This window comes from Nomascus leucogenys, chromosome X (genome assembly GCF_006542625.1).
Source record: "Nomascus leucogenys isolate Asia chromosome X, Asia_NLE_v1, whole genome shotgun sequence".
Classification (NCBI taxonomy): Eukaryota; Metazoa; Chordata; class Mammalia; order Primates; family Hylobatidae; genus Nomascus; species Nomascus leucogenys.
In genome coordinates this window covers 43437464-43456938 of record NC_044406.1, presented here as the reverse complement: position 1 = coordinate 43456938, position 19475 = coordinate 43437464, and the positions used below count along the sequence as shown (strand labels likewise).

The 19475-nt window shown below is 44.1% G+C and overlaps 2 protein-coding genes across 5 annotated transcripts in view; one reads left to right on the top strand and one right to left on the bottom strand.

The window, feature by feature from the left end:
* The window catches only part of ZNF182 (zinc finger protein 182), a 32248-nt gene extending 19707 nt beyond the window's left edge, over positions 1–12541 (bottom strand). Inside the window, exons 1-3 of one of the 4 annotated variants that reach the window (XM_012498752.2) lie at positions 12387–12541; positions 11981–12175; positions 11044–11102 (exon numbers count right to left, since the gene is read on the bottom strand). In XM_012498752.2, the coding sequence (XP_012354206.1) occupies positions 11044–11058 (15 nt within the window). In that variant the 5' untranslated portion in view covers positions 11059–11102; positions 11981–12175; positions 12387–12541. Of the gene's footprint in view, positions 1–11043; positions 11120–11980; positions 12176–12386 lie in introns of those variants that run through there. The other 3 variants (XM_003271055.2, XM_030807264.1, XM_030807265.1) reach the window with 3 other exon arrangements.
* A 287-nt stretch (positions 12542–12828) lies between these two features.
* On the top strand, positions 12829–18232 carry SPACA5B (sperm acrosome associated 5B). Its single transcript, XM_003271059.3, has 5 exons — positions 12829–12910; positions 16136–16366; positions 16795–16953; positions 17784–17862; positions 17967–18232. Exons 2-5 carry the CDS (start codon positions 16222–16224, stop codon positions 18061–18063), a joined length of 480 nt encoding a protein of 159 aa, XP_003271107.1. The 5' UTR covers positions 12829–12910; positions 16136–16221; the 3' UTR covers positions 18064–18232.
* The last annotated feature ends 1243 nt before the right edge of the window (positions 18233–19475 follow it).

Genomic DNA, 19475 nt, shown 5'->3' with positions numbered 1-19475 from the left:
AACACAGGTAGCCTGGGCACCCCACTCGTGGCTGGCATCTGAAGTGGAGGTAGTCTTGTGGGAATGAGCCCTTAACTTGAAGGTTCTGCACTAATTCTGGTACCTATATAGGAATTTGAGGAGGACACAATTCAGCCCAGTAACAATTTACAAAGATTTAAAGCAACCAACACAAAAATGCTCCCATGATTACAAGTTCTTCTGAGATAAAAACAAAATCTCAGCAAAGAAACAGAAGTTATAAAACAGAGAACAAAATGGAGATTATAGAACTAAAAAATACAACAAGCAAATAAACTCACTGAATGAGGTCAATAGTTTAGTGGCGATGACAAAGGACAGAATTAGTGAACCTGAGAAAAGATCAATAGAATTTACTCAATCTGAAAAACAAGAAAAAGAAAACTGAAAAAAAAAATGAATAGAATCTCAGGGATACATGGGACTATAACAGAAGATCCAAATTCATATCATTGCCATTCCAGAAGGAGATGAGGAGAAACAGAAGGCGGTAACAAGAGTATTTGAAGAAATAATACCTGAAAACTTCCCAAATTTGGCAAAAGACATAAACCTACAAATTCAAGAAGCTGACCAAATCCATAATTCATGCCAAGACATGGCAAAATTAAGCTTCTGAAAACTACAGAAACAGAAAAAATTTGGAAAGCAACCACAGAAAAACAATGCATTACCTATAAGTAAAAAATCAAAACAAAACAACAACAACAACAACAAAAAATTTGAATGATAGCGGATTTCTCAACAAAAACCATGGAGGCTAGAAAAAAGTGGCATAATATTTTTCAAGTGCTAACAAAAAGGGACTGTCTACCACCAATTCTATATCTGGCAAAGTTATCCTTCAGGAATGAAGTGGAAATTAAGACATTCTCAGGTGAAGGAAAACTGAAAGAATTTGTCTCTGGCAGACCTACTCTTAAGAAAATGCCTAAAGGAAGTTCTTCTAACACAAGGGAAGTGATAAAATAATGAATCTCAAAGCACCAAGAAAGAACCAGGAACAACAGAGCAGAAAAATGACCAATTCGATATAAATACATAGGGAGGAGAAAGGGAATCAGAGGAAGGGGTGGAAAGAGAAAGAATGAGAGACAAACTTCCCCAGGGACATTTAGCAAACTGTGAAGATGAGTCCCCTTCTCTCCAGAGGGTGATTTAACCAATCATACTTTTTTTTGTGTGTAAGATGGAGTCTCGCTCTGTTGCCCAGGCTGGAATGCGGTGGTGCGATCTCTGTGCACTGCAACCTCCGCCTCCTGGGTTCAAGCGATTCTCCTGCCTCAGCCTCCTGAGTAGCTGAAATTACAGGCACCTGCCACCACACCTACCTAATTTTTGTATTCTTAGTAGAGACAGGGTTTCACCATGTTGGCCAGGCTGGTCTTGAACTCCTGACCTCAGGTGATCCACCTGCCTCGGCCTCCCAAAGTGCTGGGATTATAGGCGTGAGCCACTGTGCCTGGCCAATCGTGCCTTTTTATATTCACATCTGTTTTAGATTCCTGAGTGGTTTGTGTGCAACTGTTCCATCTGCAATGAGAAAGAGTTCCATTTCTTTTACAAGACCAGCAGAAGAGGCCGGGCGCGGTGGCTCATGCCTGTAATCCCAGCACTTTGGGAAGCTGAGGCGGGCAGATCACAAGGTCAAGAGATCGAGACCATCCTGGCCAACATGGTGAAACCCCATCTCTACTAAAAGTACAAAAAAATTAGCTGGGTGTGGTGGTGTGCGCCTGTAGTCCCAGCTACTCGGGAGGCTGAGGCAGTAGAATCACTTGAACCCAGGAGGCGGAAGTTGCAGTGAGCCAAGATCGTGCCACTGTACTCCAGCCTGGCAACAGAGTAAGACTCCATCTCAAAAAAAAAAAAAAAAAAGACCAGCAGAAGAGAAAAAAAATCCCACAATGAAACTACAATAAAAAGATATGTGAGCGCACAGTCAACCTTCGAACTGCTTGCAGAATCTGCCTGGCAGTTCAGCAGTATGGCAACTATGGTTTGTCAAAGGCCCACAGTGATGGTGGTAAAAAGCAGCTGAGATGGCAGACAGGTTTGGTACAGTGCCTTCTGGCTGGTGCTAGGCAGCTGGAGCACGCAGGCACATACCCAAGATCTTGGTCCCATGGGCAGTGCAGGATGGCACAAGGAAGGTGGAGGCAGCACATTCTACCCTGTCTTTCCCACTGAATACAAGTATAGAACTTGGACAAAGGCCAGGCGTGGTGGCTCACACCTGTATTCCCAGCACTTTGGGTGGCTGAGGCGGGCAGATCACCTGAGGTCAGGACTTAGAGACCAGCCTGCCCAACATGGTGAAACCTTGTCTGTACTAAAAATACAAAAATTAGTCAGGTGTGGTGGCAGGCACCTGTAATCCTAGCTACTTGGGAGGCTGAGGTAGGAGAATCGCTTGAACCTGGGAGGCGGAGGTTGCAGTGAACCAAGACTACGCCACTGCACTCCAGCCTAGGCAACACAGCGAGACTCCATCTCAAACAAAACAAGACAAAACTTGGACAGAATGCATGAACTAGCAGTTTGATGCCTCTGAAAAGTTAAAAAAAAAAAAAAAGGAGCAGGTAGATTATGGGAAAACATCAGAATTTAAAGTACCACTAAATGGACTGTGAGTTTGCCACTTATTATCTGGTATCTCCTGGCCCAGGATCAAGGCATTATCAAACCAAGAAGAGAGCACTGAGATGCAGAGAGGGAGAGCTCAAGAAGCAGCCCTCTGGATCTGGCTTGGAGTGGTAAAAAGAACCGGGCACAGTTGGGGGAAGTGTGCAGCATAGCGCAGTAAGTGGAGTCTCAGTTTTCTGTCAGGAGGACGGACAAGGAGGGCCACAGAGAACCAAAAAGTACACAGGAAATCATGGAGAGGAGGAGCTCACCCCATAAAATCATTTATCCACTCCCGGGCTCATCCTCAAGCTGTGCATGGATGGATCCAATCCTAAACAGAAAAGCGAACACTTTGAGAACTGAACTAAGGGACAAACCACTGCCTGCCTAGGTCCCAGAATGGCCACAGGGTCGCACACAGACAGGACAGGTCTGAATGGCACTGCATAGGTTTGAAAACTGAACTGACATTGAAACCACAAACCACAAAAGGTTGATGAGAACTTGCAGGCTGAACTCAACCAGGCTGACTGCCTATCACAAACAAAAACATCAACTTTCTCCTCAGGATTTAAACATAACCCCAACTTATAACATCATCTTCAAAATGTCCAGGACAGGATCCAAAATTACATGGTACACAAAGAACCAATCAAATCTCAACTCACATGACAGAAAACAATCAACAGACACCATCACTGAGATTACACAGACGTTGGAATTATTTGAGAAAGTATTTAAAGTAGCTATTATAAAAACACCCCAAGAAGTAAGGGCAAACACTCTGGGAACCAACAAAAAAATAGAAAGTTTCACCAAAGAAACAGAAGATACAAAGAAGAACCAGCCGGGTGTGGCAGCTCACGCCTGCAATCCCAGCACTTTGGGAGGCTGAGATGGGAGGATCATGAGGTCAGGAGTTCAAGACCAGGCTGGCCAATATGTGGAAACCTCGTTTTTACTAAAAATACAAAAATTAGCCAGGCGTGGTGGCATGCGCCTGTAGTCCCAGCTACTTGGGAGACTGAGGCAGAAGAATCGCTTGAACCCAGGAGGCAGAGGTTGCTGTGAGCTGAGATCGCACTACTGTACTCCAGCCTGGGCAACATAGCGAGATGCTGTCTCAAAACTAAAAAAAAAAGAACCAAATGAAAATTTTGAAACTGAAAAAGATAATAACTGAAATAAATCCCCAATTGATGGACCCAACACAACAGAGATATCAGAGAAAAGAGCAAGTAAACTTCAAGGTAAACCAGTAAAAATTACCTAATCCCAAAAATAGAAAAAACACTGCAGAAACATGAACAGATTCTGGGACCTGTGGGACAATACCAAAAGGTTCAAAATTCATGCCATCAGAGTTCCAGAAGGAGAGGAGAAAGAGGATAGTACAGAAAAAATCTGGAAGAAATAATTCCTGAACACTTCCCCAAATTCGGCAAAAGACAAAAATCTGTATGTTCAAGAGGCTCAGCAAGTCCAAAACAGGATAACCCCAAAGAAATCCACATTCAGACACATCATCACCAAACTGCTGAAAGCTAAGGACAAGTGAAAAACAACATATTATTTACAGGAGAACAACTATTTAAATGACTGTGGATTTCTCATGAGAAACCAGGGCATGCAGAAGAAGTGGAACAGCATTGTGAAAGTTCCAAAAGAAAACAACAGTCCACTGAAAAATCTATATGCAGTAAAAATCTCCTTCAGAAATGAAGGTGAAAGAAGACATTCTCAAGGAAGGAAAACCAAGACTATGCTGCCAGCAGACTTGCTCTGAAACGACTGCCAAAGGCAGTTCTTCATAACAGGCAATTGATATCAGAAGAAAATTTAAGACTGTGAACAATGAAGGAAGAACATCAAAGTGGTAAAAATCTAGGTAAATAGAATAGATTATCCTTGAGTTCTTTAAAATACATTTGACAGTTGGAAGAGAAATAACATTTTCTGGTAGAATTTTCAATGTATGTGAAAGTAATATTAATACATAAGACAACAAAAACATAAAGGGGAAAGGGAAAAGGGACTTATAAGATGGTAAGGTTCACACACTCCATTTAAAGAGGTAAAATATTGATGCTAAGCATGTTGTGTAAACTTAAATATATATGGTAATTTGCAGGGCAACCACCAAAAAAAAAACTATGTAACTCTGTAAATAGATATAGTTTAAAAACACAATAGACAAATAAAAATGTAATCCAAGAAAATGTTCAAATAACCCAAAAGAAGGCAGAAAATGAGAAACAGAGGAATAAAAAGGGAGAAAAACCAGAAAACAAATAATAAAGTGGTAAATACCTAAATCCAAGAGTATCAATAATTACATTAAATGTCAATGGACTGAATGTACCAATTAAAAGGAAGAAGTTTTCAAAATGGATTAAAAAAATATTACCCAACTGTTATGGACTGAATTGTACTCCCACCCCACAAATTCATACATTGAAGCCCCAACCTGCAATGTGACTCTATTTAGAGACTGGGCCTTTATAAAGGCAATTAAGGTTAAATGAGGTCATAAGGGTGGGGCCCTAACCCAGCAGAACTGGCGTACATATAAGAGAAATGGACATCAGAGCTTGCTCTCTGTGTGTGTGAGCAGAGGAAAGGTCTTGTGAGGACACAGCAACAAGGTGGCCATCTGCAAGCCAGAAAGAGTGCCCGAGGCTAAAACCAAATCAGTCAGTACCTTAATCTGGGACTTCCCAGCTTCTGGAACTGTGAGAAAATTAATTTCTGTTGTTTAACCCACCCAATCTGTGGTACTTTGTTATGGCAGCCCGCACAGACTAATATACCCAGCTACATGCTGTCTAAAAGAATATACTGGCCAGGCACGGTGGCTGATGCCTGTAATCCCAGCACTTTGGGAGGTCGAGGTAGGCGAATCACCTGAGCTCAGGAGTTCAAGACCAGCCTGGGAGACATGGCAAAACCCCATCTCTACAAAAAATTAGCCAGTCGTGGTGGTGTGTGCCTGCGGGCCCAGCTACTTGGGAGGTTGAGGTAGGAGGATCACTTAAACCCGGGAGGTCAAGGCTACAGTGAGCCGAGATCATGCCACTGCACTCCAGCCTGGGTTAGAGAGGGAGATCCTGCTAAAAAAACAAACAAACAAACAAACAAAAAAACACAACATACTTCAAATATAATAATACAGGTAGGATTGGAAAAAAGTAAACCATTGAAATACCAACCAAAGAAGACTGGAGTGACCATATTTAATAACAGCCAAAGTAGACTTCAGAGCCAAAACTCATCCAGGATAATGAATGACATAAGGATAAAAAAATTCACTGGCCGGGCACAGTGGCTCACACTTGTAAGCCCAGTACTTTGGGAGGCCGAGGTGGGCAGATCACTTGAGGCCAGGAGTTCAAGACCAGCCTGGCCAACATGGCAAAACCCCGTCTCTACTAAAATACAAAAATTAGCTGGGCATGGTGGTGGGCGCATGTAATCCCAGCTACTTAGGAAGCTGAGGCAGGAGAATCGCTTGAAACTGGGAGGGGGAGGCTGCCGTGAGCCAAGATTGCAGCACTACGCTCCAGCCTGGGTGACAGAGCAAGACTCCATCTCAAAAAAAAATTAATTAATTCACCAAAAAGACATAACACTCCTAAAAGTGTATGCATCTAGCAACAGAGCTTCAAAATATATGAAGGGAAACTAATACAACTGATAGGAGAAACAGGCAAATCTGCAATAATAACTGTATACTCAATACTCTTTTCTCAGTAACTGATAGAACCAGTAGACAGAAAATCAGCAAGAATATAGAACTAAACACCATCAACCAACTGTATGCAATTGAGATATACAAAACACTCCACTATAAAACAACAGAATATACATTCTTTTCTTTTCTCTCTCTTTTTTTTTTTTTTTTTTGAGACAGAGTCTCGCTCTGTCACCCAGGCTAGAGTGCAATCAATGGCGTGATCTTGGCTCACTGCAACCTCCGCCTCCTGTGTTCAAGCAATTCTCCTGCCTCAGCCTCCCGAGTAGCTGGGACTACAGGCACGTGCCACCACGCCTGGCTAATTTTTTATATACATTCTTTTCAAATGCACATGGAACATTCACCAAGAAAGGCCATATCATGAGTCAGAAAACCAAATTTAACAAGTGTAAAAGAACTGAAATCATGCAAAGTATAATATGTTATTAGACTATAATGAATTTTTTTATAGTAATAGATAACAGGAAAATCCCTAGGTACTTGAAAATTAAACATCATTCTTCTAAATAATATATTGGTCAAAGAGGAAGTCTCAAAGAAAATTAGAAAATACTTCAAACTGAACAAAAATGAAAATACAACATATGAAAATTTATGGGATGCAGCTAAAGATGTGCTTAGAGGAGGCCGGGTGTGGTGGCTAACGCCTGTGATCCCAGCACTTTGGGAGGCCGAGGCGGGTGGATCACCTGAGGTCAGGAGTTCAGGACCAGCCTGCCCAACATGGCGAAGCTCTGTCTCTACTAAAAATACAAAAAAATTAGCTGGGCGTGGTGGCGGGCGCCTGTAATCCCAACTACTTGGGAGGCTGAGGCAGGAGAATTGCTTGAACCCAGGAGGCAGAGGTTGCAGTGAGCCAAGATCACACCACTATACTCCTAAGTGACAGAGCGAGACTCCATCTCAAAAAAAAAAAAAAAAAAAGAATCACCATATGATCCAGTAATATCACTCCTGGGTATACATACAAAGGATCTGAAATTAGTATGTCAAGGAGATATCTATAGTCCCATGTTTATTGCAGCATTATTTGCAACAGTCAAGTTATGGAATCAACCTCAGTTTCCATCAGTGGATGAACAGATAAAGAAAATGTGGCATATATATACAATGGAATATCATTCAGCCTTTAAAAAGAAGGAATTCAGGCCAGGAGCGGTGGCTCATGCCTATAGTCCCAGCACTTAGGGAGGCCAAGGCAGGCAGATCACCTGAGGTCAGGAGTTCAAGACCAGTCTGGCCAACATGGTGAAACCCCGTCTCTACTAAAAATACAAAAATTAGCTGGGCGTGGTGGCAGGTGCCTGTAATCCCAACTACTCAGCAGGCTGGGGCAGGAGAATCACTTGAACCTGGGAGGCGGAAGTTGCAGTGAGCCAAGCAACCTGGGCGACAAAGCAAGACTCCGTCTCAAAAAAAATAAAATAAAGAAGGAAATCCTGCCATTTGCAACAATGGATGAACCTGGGGGACATTATCCTAAGTAAAATAAGCCAGTTACAGAAAGATAAATACCGCATGTGCTCACTCATATGCAGAAGCTTAAAAAATTCTTCTCATACAAGTAGAGTTGTTCTCATAGAAGACTAGTGGTTACTAGAGGCAGGGAAGGGTTGGGGAGTGGGTAGCCAAAGGTTGGTTAACAGATACAGAAGTACAGCTGGATAGGAGGAATAAGTTCTAGCATTCTACAGCACTGTAGGGTGACCATAATTAACAACAATTTAGTGTATATTTTCAAATAGCTAGAAATTTTTGAATGTTCTCAATACTAAGAAATAAATGTTTGAGATGGATATGCTAATTATCTTGATTTGATCATTACAGATTGTAGACATTTACCAAAACATCCCAGTATACCCTATAAATATGTATAATTATGTCAATTTAAAATAATAAGGCTGGGCACAGTGGCTCACGCCTGTAATCCTAGCACTTTGGGAGGCTGAGGCAGGCAGATCGCCTGAGGTCAGCGGTTCGAGACCAGCCTGCCCAACATGGTGAAACCCCGTCTCTACTAAAAATACAAAAATTAGCCAGGCGTGGTGGCACATGCCTGTAGTCCCAGCTACTCAGGAGGCTAAGGCAGGGGAATTGCTTGAACCTGGGAGCCGGAGGTTGCAGTGAGCCGAAATCGCACCACTGCACTCCAGCCTGGGTGATACAGCAAGACTCCATCTCAAAAAAAATTAAAACATTAAATAATAAAATAATAAAGCAAAAAAAAATTCTCAACAATTGGGGTTAGAATAATTAGAAATCCATATGCAAACTGATGAAACCTGACCTAATCCTCATAACCTTATACAAAAATTAATGCAAAAGGGCTGGGCGCAGTGGCTCACGCCTGTAATCCCACCACTTTGGGAGGCCGAGGTGGGTGGATCACCCGAGGTCAGGAGTTCAAGACCAGCCTGGCCAACATGGTGAAACCCTGTCTCTACTAAGAATATAAAAATTAGCCGGGTGTGGTGGCACTTGCCTGTAGTCCCAGCTACTCGGGAGGCTGAGGCACGAGAATCACTTGAACCCAGGAGGTGGAGGTTGCAGTGAGCCAAGATGGCGCCACTGCACTCTAGCCTGGGCAACAGAGTGAGACTCCATCTCAAAAAAAAAAAAAATTAATGCAAAAGGAATCATCTATCTAAATGTAAAATCTAAAACTATAAAATTATACAATAGGAGAAAATCTTCATGACCTAGTGTTAGGCAAAGTTCTTAGTCATGACACCAAGGGCATTACCCATAAATAAATGATTCATAAATTGGAAATTTTCCAATTTAAAAATTCTTGCTCTGCAAACAACGTTATGAGAAGAAAAGGACAAGCAATACACTTGGAGAAAACATTTACAAACCATGTATCTGACAAAGGACCTGTATAAAGGATATATAAAGAACTCTTAAAACTCAACAGCAAGAAAATCCAATTGAAAAATGGGCAGAAACTTTTGAACAGACATTCATCAAGAGGATAGATAAAAAATAAATAAGCATATATAAAGATGCTTAACATCTTTAACCATTAAGGAAATGCAAATTAAAATCATTATGAGATAAATGACTACATAAAAAATACTGACAATACCAAGTACTGACAAAAATATGGAACAATTGGAACTCATACATTGCTGGGAGAAATGAAAAATTGTTCAACTACTCTAGAAAATAATTTGGCAGATTCCTAAAAAGTTAAACATACACTTACCATATGACCCAGTAATCCAATATTTACTCCACAGAAATGAAAACCTATGTTCACACAAAACCCTGTGCATGATTGTTTAAAGTAGCTCTACTCATAATTGCCAAAAACTGGAAATAACCCAAATGTCTTTCAACAGGTGAATGGATAAATACACTGTGGTACATTTATACCATGGACTACTATTCAGCAATAACAAAGAAACAACTACTGACACACACAACTTTGATGAATCTCCAGGGAATTGTGCTGAGTGGAAACAAACAAACAAACAAATCCCAAAAGGTCACATACCATACGATCCATTTCTATTACATTCCTGAAATGACAAAATTCCCAAAACGGAAAACAGATTTGTAGCTGCCAAGAGTTTAGGAATGGGTATGGGGGAGGAAGGGCAGTGGCTGTGGCTATAAGGGACAATTTGAGGGATCCTTGCGATGATGGGGCTCGACCATATCAATGTCAACATCCTGACTTTGATATTGTACTATGGTTTTTGCAGGATGTTATCATTGGGGGAACCTAGAAAAAGAGTACACAGGATTTCTCTGTATTATTCTTTCAATTGCATGTAAATCAATCATCTCAGAAAGAAAAGGTTACATGACACCTCACTTATATGACATTCTTGGAAAGACAAAACTATAGTGACACAGAACAGACCTGCTGCTGCCTGAGGTTACAGGTTGGGGAAGATATGACTATTAACAGAGTAGCATGAAGGAGTTTTTTTGGGGTGATGAAACTATTATCTATCCTATAGATTAGTTACACCAATCTAACACAAAAATCAATTTCACTGTATGTTAATTTAAAAAATAAAAATGTTTAAAGTGAAAGAAAAAATATGGTGGGCTGCAGGTATCTGAAAAAATTTTGTCTCTTGGACAAAAGATAATTCAAAGTCCAACTAAGAAAATTGCTTCAGGAAAATCATTGGAAAAACAAGCAGGTTCCCTAAGAGATTTCATTCCCAAGTTACATTTTGACATGATGTCTCCAGCTCATTGAGGAAAGCTGTAGCACATATCTGAAGGAAAGCAGTTGTCACCAGGCTGTAGTTGAGGGCAACTGCACTATCCAAATGAAGACCCAGCAAAGAAATACCTTTAAACACAATTCCAGGCAACCTTGACTTCCCATGAAGGCTGTGTGCTCTCTCCTGATGAGTAAGGTGAGCCAAGGTACTGGATATGTTTCCCTTTGGCTACCAGAAGGCTCAAAGAGAAACTGACAGCCCAACATCAATATCTGTTACACCCTGAGTCCTGCACACCTCTACATTCTAACTTGGCCTTGATCTGTTGTCTCTTATTTTGCCTGATCCTAATCCTTATTTACAAGTACTTTCCTATTTTATGGCAGGGATTTCCACATATTTCGTCACATCCACGGTAAAATAGAGGAATGAAGAAAGAGACAACATACTTACCTGGGGTTTGGCCATTTCCTGCTCTTCTTGGGAAAAAGCAGAGACGTGTGACGGCTGAGCTGGAACAAGTGGAGAAGAGTACAGCAGATGAGGAGACCCCAACAGACTTTCAGTGCCCAGAATTAGCTGCCTAGCAATCCCCTCACATCAGCTGGCCATCAGACTGCTCTCTGGAAGAGTCTGGGCAACCGTGTGATTTTAACAATCTGTGTATTATTCACTCTTCATGTGAACATTGAACACAAAAGGTTTTATATACACGTATATTAAACTGTGTTCTGACCCATAAAGTGTATTTCTAGGTATTTTCCTTAAGGAAATAATTTATCATAATGTATCATAATTTCTCTGTACGTACCCACGTCTCAGCATTGACTTTAATAATGCCAAACTTAAACGATCCTCTATGACCCATAATGGATTAATAATAACAAAATATAAAAGATAAAATGCTACAAAGCTGTTAAAAGCATTATATGGAACTGTACAGTATCTATGCACTTTGTGGTATATGTATCTCAACCAAACGTTTTTAAAAGATGTACAAAAAAATCTTAAGCTGAATTACATTAAACTTTTATATGAAAACAAAGTAGGTTTTAAAACTGCGGGAATCCATTTTAAAGCTATATGTTAAATGTTTAAAAGGCATACCCCTATACACACCAAAAATGTCTAAAAATGGACATTTAAATGTGTGGGGGAAGAATTAGTTCCTTTTGATTTTCTTTTCCTCTATTTCTGAATTAATCCATAATTCAAATGTTATTTATTAAATGCCAAAAAAACTACACTCTAAAACTATTATCCCAATTACATTTTACCCCTATCTCCCTCAGACCCCGCACCTACCCCTCCTCCCAGGCCCCCAAATCTGGGCGAGGCCCGGGGTCAGGTGAGACCTCGCAGGTGCCTCTCCTTCCTTCTAAAAGCTCACCTCACCGGGGCCGCCTTGCCCAGGAGCCGGAAAGAGGCCTTCGGGTGCGGGGGTGCAGGTTCACTTCGGCCGGAGCATTCACACCAGGCCCCCACCTCGGGGCTTGGGCAAGGGGAGAGGGCAGAGGGAGAAGCGGGGCGCGTCTAAAGAGGGGTCTGAGGGATGCGCATGAACCCTTAGGGGCAGGTCACTGTGCTGGAAAATGTGTAAAAGTCAAAGTTTAATAAGCCTCACTTAATCCTGCTTAGCCCCCATAACTTTGTTCACCAGTGAGCCCCTAGAACCTCGTCCACTGACCTCTCGGTCCCCCATCACTCAACCCCCAACTCCCGCAGAACTCCCCATCACTCATCCCGCAGAACTCCCCATCACTCAGCCCACGACCCCTAGCACTTGCCCCCTCAACCTCACTCTCTCTCGATAACAGATTTTCTGCTCGCTGCTCAGGAGACCGTTACAAAGCCTGGCCCCAACAAGCACTTCCGCTTCGGGACCGACTCTTCGGCACCGCAGCCTAAAGGGCTGCAACGGTCGGTTCTGCGCACGCTCAGTGGCGCCTTTGAGACCCCCCGCTCCCGCGTCCGCCAATAGTCAACATGGGGCCGCAGCGCAGGCGCAGAGGGAAGGTAGCCTTGCCGGTGACGTCACTGCTCCAGGCGAGATGGCCGCGCCCACCGTGTCTTTTTGCTTCTGGGGCTGCGTCGCAAAGCGGGTGTTTACTTCTTTCTGCACAGGCCGGCACTCCTAAGACTTCAAACACCAATTTTCTTACGGCAGGGCGGGGAGGGGAAGTGCCCAACTAAGGAAAAGATTCTAGCAGGCGGCAATTTCGCACTTTGAACTTGGAGGGCAGCAACAGGGTTGCAGGTGTAAAATAACGGGAAGGCGGGGTGCGTGGGTAAATTGCTCTGCGTGCACAAAGAGTAGGAGGTAGGGAAAAGCCACTGGCTTCATTCAGTGGCCAGGGCTGGGAGTTTACGTTGTAGCGTTTGAAGGACGGTAGGTCGGTATGCAGACAAACAAGCTGAAAAATAAACGGCAACGTGGGACACACACACCGGGGGTGAAGGGGTGTATTAACTGGTGGCTAACAGGTTGCTTTTTCTGGATGAGTAGACAGTGTCAGTGTGTTGGGAGTGTAGAGGGTGTAGGCTGGGGCCAGGTGCTGTAGGGCCTCCTTGGCCAGGGAGCTCATATTTCATTCTGGACATAATGGGATCTGATTTGAAAAGACCAGTCTGAAGCAATCTAGCATTATATAGTAACGTTAAAAATACACATATATTGGGCTGGGTGCGGTGGCGCGCGCCTGTAATCTCAGCACTTTGGGAGGCCAAGGTAGGCGGATCACCTGAGGTCAGGAGTTCAAGACCAGCCTGGCCAACATGGTGAAACCCCGTCTCTACTAAAAACACCAAAAATTAGCCGGGCTTGGTAGCATGTCTGTGATCCCAGCTACTCTGGAGGCTGAGGCAGGAGAATCGCTTGAACTCGGGAGGCAGAGGTTGCAGTGAGCCAAGATCGCACCACTGCACTCCAGCCTGGGCAACACAGTGAGACTCCATCTCAAAAACAAAAAACAAACAAACAACAACAACAACAAAAGGAATGGAGCTTCCCAGTAGACAAGACAAAGTAAAAAAGGAACTCACATCTGTTGCTCCCTGACACATCAGCACCTCCTGGGTATACAATTTATCCACTCTCTCAATGCATTAGGAGGTAGAAAATAGAAAGGGCTGGTCCTTTAGGGCCCATCACAGTGTTGCCCCTTCTGGCACCTAAACGTCATCTCCAACCACCTTGTACACACACACCAACACAAAGGAGGAAATCCTTTAGGGTTGGTGGGAGTTGAGGGGCAGAGGAGCCAGTGATACAGCCCCTCAGAAACTATCCGAGGGCCTACAGTGTGCATGCACAAGCTATGCGAGGCTAACTTTGCTGCCGCAGAGCGAGGACCCCCACTCTCTGTCCTGGGTATCCTCTACCATCAGTCCCTACAGGTGTGACCTCCTCATACAGTAACCTAAGCAGCACGTGGCTAGGTGGAGAGTGAGAAGCTGACAGGTGGCTGGTCCCACCACAGAGTCTGCACGATAATGACATTCCCACCCAAAGACAATGAGAGAAGCCCCCACGTGGCTGGCGAGTTATCATTACAGTTGCTCTTATGATACATTTTATCAAGACCACAAAAGCCTTGCCAATTGTGAGCAGTCATTTTGGACCAGAAGCAGCAGGTGAGGTTGACAGCAACAGCACAGAAGGAGCCAGGTCTCTGGTGACCTTGGAGCCACCACACTAGCCCTGGATTACCTGCCTCCAAAAGAGGAATCTGCTTCCCTCCTCTTGAAGCCACTGGTGTTTGTGGTGGGGTTGGTGCGTGCAGCCAAATCAAATCCTGAGCAATCCATCAGACTTTTCTGTGTTGGCCAATGTGAGTGTCAGCGAACAGGAGACACATGGGACTGGTGGGTGAGGGGCATGAATAATGGTGACTGAAGGGTAAATTGGGAGTAAATGAGAGCAAGGAGAGGCAAAGGGCAATGGAATGGAGGTGAATGAACACCAGAGTGGAGTGGATGTGGGCCAAAGTGAGGGAATGATTATGCATGCTTTCAATTATGAATGAATTTGAGATTATGATGAGATTAAGTAAATGATGGGAAATGAGGCACAATCTCAGCAGAAAAAAGGTGAAAGTGGGAGCAGACTCAATGAATGGGGCAACTGAAGGGGGTGAATGTGAGTGGAGTTTATATGAGTACTAAGGATTAGAGTGTGAATGAATGGTGGTTTTATGAGGCACAAGATGAATGAAAAGAGGGGAATTTAGGGAGACAGCAGGAATGAATGGGGTAATGTGGGATGGAAAGGGAAGAATGGGATGCGGGAGGGACAGAATAAAAGAGTGGAGATGGATACATGGTAGAATGTGAAGCAGGCGGAGTTTGAGTGTGGGTGCTATGAGGGAGAAGGATGACTAGAGATGACTGGGATTAGATGGGCGTACGTAATACAGGGTGGTAGCCCAGGAACGTGGGTGCACAGGGATCCCAGTGGGAATTGGCAAATGTGAATGAGCTCAAGAGTGCACATGAATGGAGGTGGTGTTGGGCAGAGTGAGAGGGAATGAAAGTGAAGAGCAGAGGATGGGTGAAGGTGAGTATTGTGAGGCAGAGAGTGGATGAAGGCCTTATGGCCTCGGGTGAGTAGAGCGAGGAAACATGGGGAGCCCGATGTGAGCAAAAGTAACGAATTTGAGGCACAGTGTGACAGAATGCGGGTACTGGGAGGCAGAATGGCAGCCATGAATCAGGAGCAGAATATGAGCAAGAAGAGGGTGATAGGGGTTACAATGGGAATAGATTTAAATGAATGAGGCAGTGAGAGGCAGAGTAAGAGTAAATGGAGACAATGAAGAGAAAACTGAGAAAGAACAGTGACTGGAGTGCAGTGGTGCGATCTTGGCTTAGTTAGCACAGGCTAAGTCTATGTGGGTAACTTCAGCTGGTGTTTGGGAGTAATAGGGACAGAGCTCCAGGAAATGGGGGTGTTCCTGGGACAGCATCTGAGAGAATAGAGGTGAAGGAGGGGCAGAAGGGGAGTGAATGGGGGAAATAATGAGGCCCCGGGTCAATGAAAGAAGCTGAAGGCTGGGCCACGTGCGAGTAGGCCAGAGTCATTTGATGCAGGGGCGGGAAATAGAGGTAAAGATAGGAAATGAGTCCGAGTGAGAGTGAGTGGGGTGAAGAAGGAATATGACATGAAAGAATTTGGGTAATGCTAAGTAGACTGTGGGGAACTGCGATAATATGAGGCCCAGTATGGGTGAATATAAGTGGCTGAAAGGCAGTGTAAGTGAATGGAGGAACAAAAGGCAGAATGAGAATGAATTTGAAAAAGCAGTCAAGCATAAGAATGTATATGTAATATGCCATTTGTAATATGAAATGTGGGGCACATTCCAGTAAATTAGGATGGAACAGCACTTTAAGTGCAGAGAGGTGAACAAGGTACCAACGATGAGTGCTACGGTTTGAATGTGTCTCTTCGAAATTTCAGATGTCAGAAACTTAATCCCCAATGCAACAGTGTTGGGGCTTCTGTGTTGCGTGTTCCAGAATCTACCACTTAGACCTTTGCTCATAGAGCCCAGAGTTCCAGAATGCCCCTAATTCCGAACACCACAGGGTGAGTCTGGAGCAAGTCACCTGGGAGGGCTTACAGGTACCATAATGAAGGCCTGGGGCACTGTGGTAGTGACCTTGGCCATGCTGATGGTTGTCACTGTGGATGCCAAGATCTATGAACGCTGCGAGCTGGCAGCAAGACTGGAGAGAGCAGGGCTGAACGGCTACAAGGGCTACGGCGTTGGAGACTGTGAGAATCCAGTTGCCCCACATCCCATCCAAACCCTGAGCCACCCACCACATTCAGACCCAGGCCCCCTCTTGTCCTTTATCACCTCTCCAGGCCTGGGCATGATCCCTTGAGTCACTCCCTGACTGACTATGCTGAGTAGTTTAACTAACTCTAACACCACCACCATTATTGCCTTTACAACCATCACCTCCATCTCTGCCATCAACACCATCACTACAATCAATATCATCACCACTGTTACCATCATGAATACCATCGCTACCACCATCACTGATGTCTCACCAGAATCACCAACATCACCACCACTAAACCAAGATCACCACCCTCACAACTAAGATGACATCCATCCCTGTCCTCCCCCCATCCTATCCTTCCCTATTCCCAGACTCTATACCTACTCCCTGCCTCCCTTCTCCCTGCCCCAGGGCTGTGCATGGCTCATTATGAGAGTGGCTTTGACACTGCCTTCGTGGACCACAATCCTGATGGCAGCAGTGAATATGGCATTTTCCAACTGAATTCTGCCTGGTGGTGTGACAATGGCATCACACCCACCAAGAACCTCTGCCACATGGATTGTCATGGTAAGTCAGCACTGGGGACACACTGAAGCCCTGCTGGGCCCTACTCTCCCACACATGGAGGGCAAGGTTGTTTAAGCCATAATCTCCTGCAACAAGAGAAAAATGATGGGAAAAGGAGAAAAGTTGCCTGAGCTATTAGAGACACCATCCTGTATCCCTACCCAGACTATCCTGTGAGGTTGTTTAGGACAGAAGAGCTCAGAGCTCCCAATCCTCACCCAGAATGGACACTGCAGTTTTCTTAGACTCAGGAAACAGGAAACTTACCTCCATGTGGAACAGAGATAGAAACTGTCCTGATTTGGGGTCGAGGTTACCCAGGCCCCGAGGAAAGAAGCAGAGTGTCTGGTTCTAGAAACAAAAACAGATAACCTCCATGCAGAAATGACAGAACTTTCCAGATAAGACTGATGTTGTTGAGGACAAAATAGAATAGCAGTTAAAGTTGTTCATTGTGGGCCAAAATGGTGGTTGAGGTTGTCCAAGACAGGAAAAAATGGAGACTGAGGTTATTTGGGGCCAGCCCAAATGGAGGTTGAGGTTGTCCCGGACCAGAGAGTGTGGAGGTTGGGGTTATTCATAACTAGCCAACATGACAATCTAGATCATCCAGGATCAGTCAACATGAGTTAAGGTTGTACAGAACCAGCTAACGTGGTGATTAAGATAATTCATAACCAACTGACAAGAGAATCAAGGTCATCAAGAATCAGTCAACATAGTGGTTGAGGTTCTTCAGGCCCCAAGGAACCCAAAACCCTTGGGCCCTCCATTCACTGTTACCCTATCCCCAATGCACCAGATCACCATGTCCCTCTCTTCCCCCTCAGACCTGCTCAATCGCCATATTCTGGATGACATCATGTGTGCCAAGCAGATTGTGTCCTCACAGAATGGGCTGTCTGCCTGGTAAGTTCATGGGGATGGCCCAGACCATGGGCAGCCAGGGATAGTGTCACTGCCACCCCATCAACCTGTCCACTTCATCCTCTCTTCTTTCCTTCATTTTCCAGGACTTCTTGGAGGCTGCACTGTTCTGGCCATGATTTATCTGAATGGCTCAAGGGGTGTGATATGCACGTGAAAATTGATCCAAAAATTCATCCATGACTCAGATTCGAAGAGACAGATTTTATCTTCCTTTCACTTCTTTCTCTTGTTCATTTAATAAAGGATGGTATCTATAAACAATGCAAAAGATGCTCTGATGTCTGACTCTCTTCATTTATTCAATGCCTGGAGTTACCCTCACTCTGTCACTTCCTCCATATATTCAAAGCTCTAATTAAGAAATACCAGATCACTCAGGGTGGGGAAGGAAGGGAGGATAGTGTTGTGAATCAAGAGCATATTGTTCTCCTGGGTTCAGAAACCATCTCTACCACCGACTAGCTGTGTTGCCTTGGAAGAGATACTTAAATTCTCTGTGCCTCAGTTTCCTCATCTGTTAAATAAGGATGATAATAATAGTAACTACTTGATGGGGTTACTGGGAGGATTAAATGAATTAATATTTGTAAAACACATAAAGTGCTTGGTACACAAGACAGTTATAGGTTTGGAGATAGAGGAGTGGGATGGGAGAGATGAAAATTGGCTTCCCTTAAAAAGAATCACTCTCAGTGGGGTGCAGTGGCTCACGCTTGTAATCCCAGCACTTCAGGAGGCCAAGCCAGGTGGATCATGAGGTCAGGAGTTTGAGACCAGCCTGGCCAATATGGTGAAACCCATCTCTACTAAAAATACAAAAAAAAAAAAATTTAGCCGGCTGTGGTGACATGCACCTGTAGTCCCAGCTACTCGGGAGGCTGAGGCAGAAGAATTGCTTGAACCCAGGAGGCGGAGGTTGCAGTGAGCCAAGATCGTGCCACTGCACTCCAGCCAGGGTAACAGAGCGAGACTCCATCTCAAAAAAAAAAAAAACCCACAAAATCACTCTCAGTTCAGGTCACTACAGGGTCTTTATTTAAGGCAGATACAGTCTCTTCAGGGGAGTATGAATCCAATAGGATTGTGCTTACATAGGAAGCTCAGTGGGAATTAGGAGTTAAAGGTACATTTCCCCACATCCTCCCACATAACACCATTCTTCCAGCCCCCAGCCCCTCTTTCATGATCAAAGTCTGAAGTTTAAAATGACAGAGCGGGAATGTAGGCAAAACATTCAATGGACACACGTGGTAATAATTTCTTCTTACAGAGTGCCTGAGTGTCACTTTGTGTCTCGAGCAGAGAATTTAGGAATTTCACTTTGCCATTCTTTGCAATGGCCAGCACCTTTGGAAGCAGCCACTCCCATAAGGAAGCAGTCCCTCATGTTCTTTGTACTCTTTGGCTGGGGTGGATACTCAAGCACCTGAGACCTTGAAGTGTTCACTTCAACCAAGATAATCACAGATGATCATGAAAACAGCTAGCTGCCACTGCATGCCAAGGAATGCCAGAGCCCCCTTCCTTAATGCCAACTGGATTTCCCCAGCCTTGCACCCCAACCAGCCTAGGTAATGAAATCTCACATCTCC

Coding starts and splice junctions, on each gene's coding strand:
- SPACA5B (XM_003271059.3), top strand. CDS start 16,222: ATGAAGGCCTGGGGCACTGTGGTAGTGACCTTGGCCATGCTGATGGTT. Junction 16,954..17,783: donor CTGCCACATGGATTGTCATG/GTAAGTCAGCAC, acceptor CTTCCCCCTCAG/ACCTGCTCAATCGCCATATT. Junction 17,863..17,966: donor CAGAATGGGCTGTCTGCCTG/GTAAGTTCATGG, acceptor TTCATTTTCCAG/GACTTCTTGGAGGCTGCACT.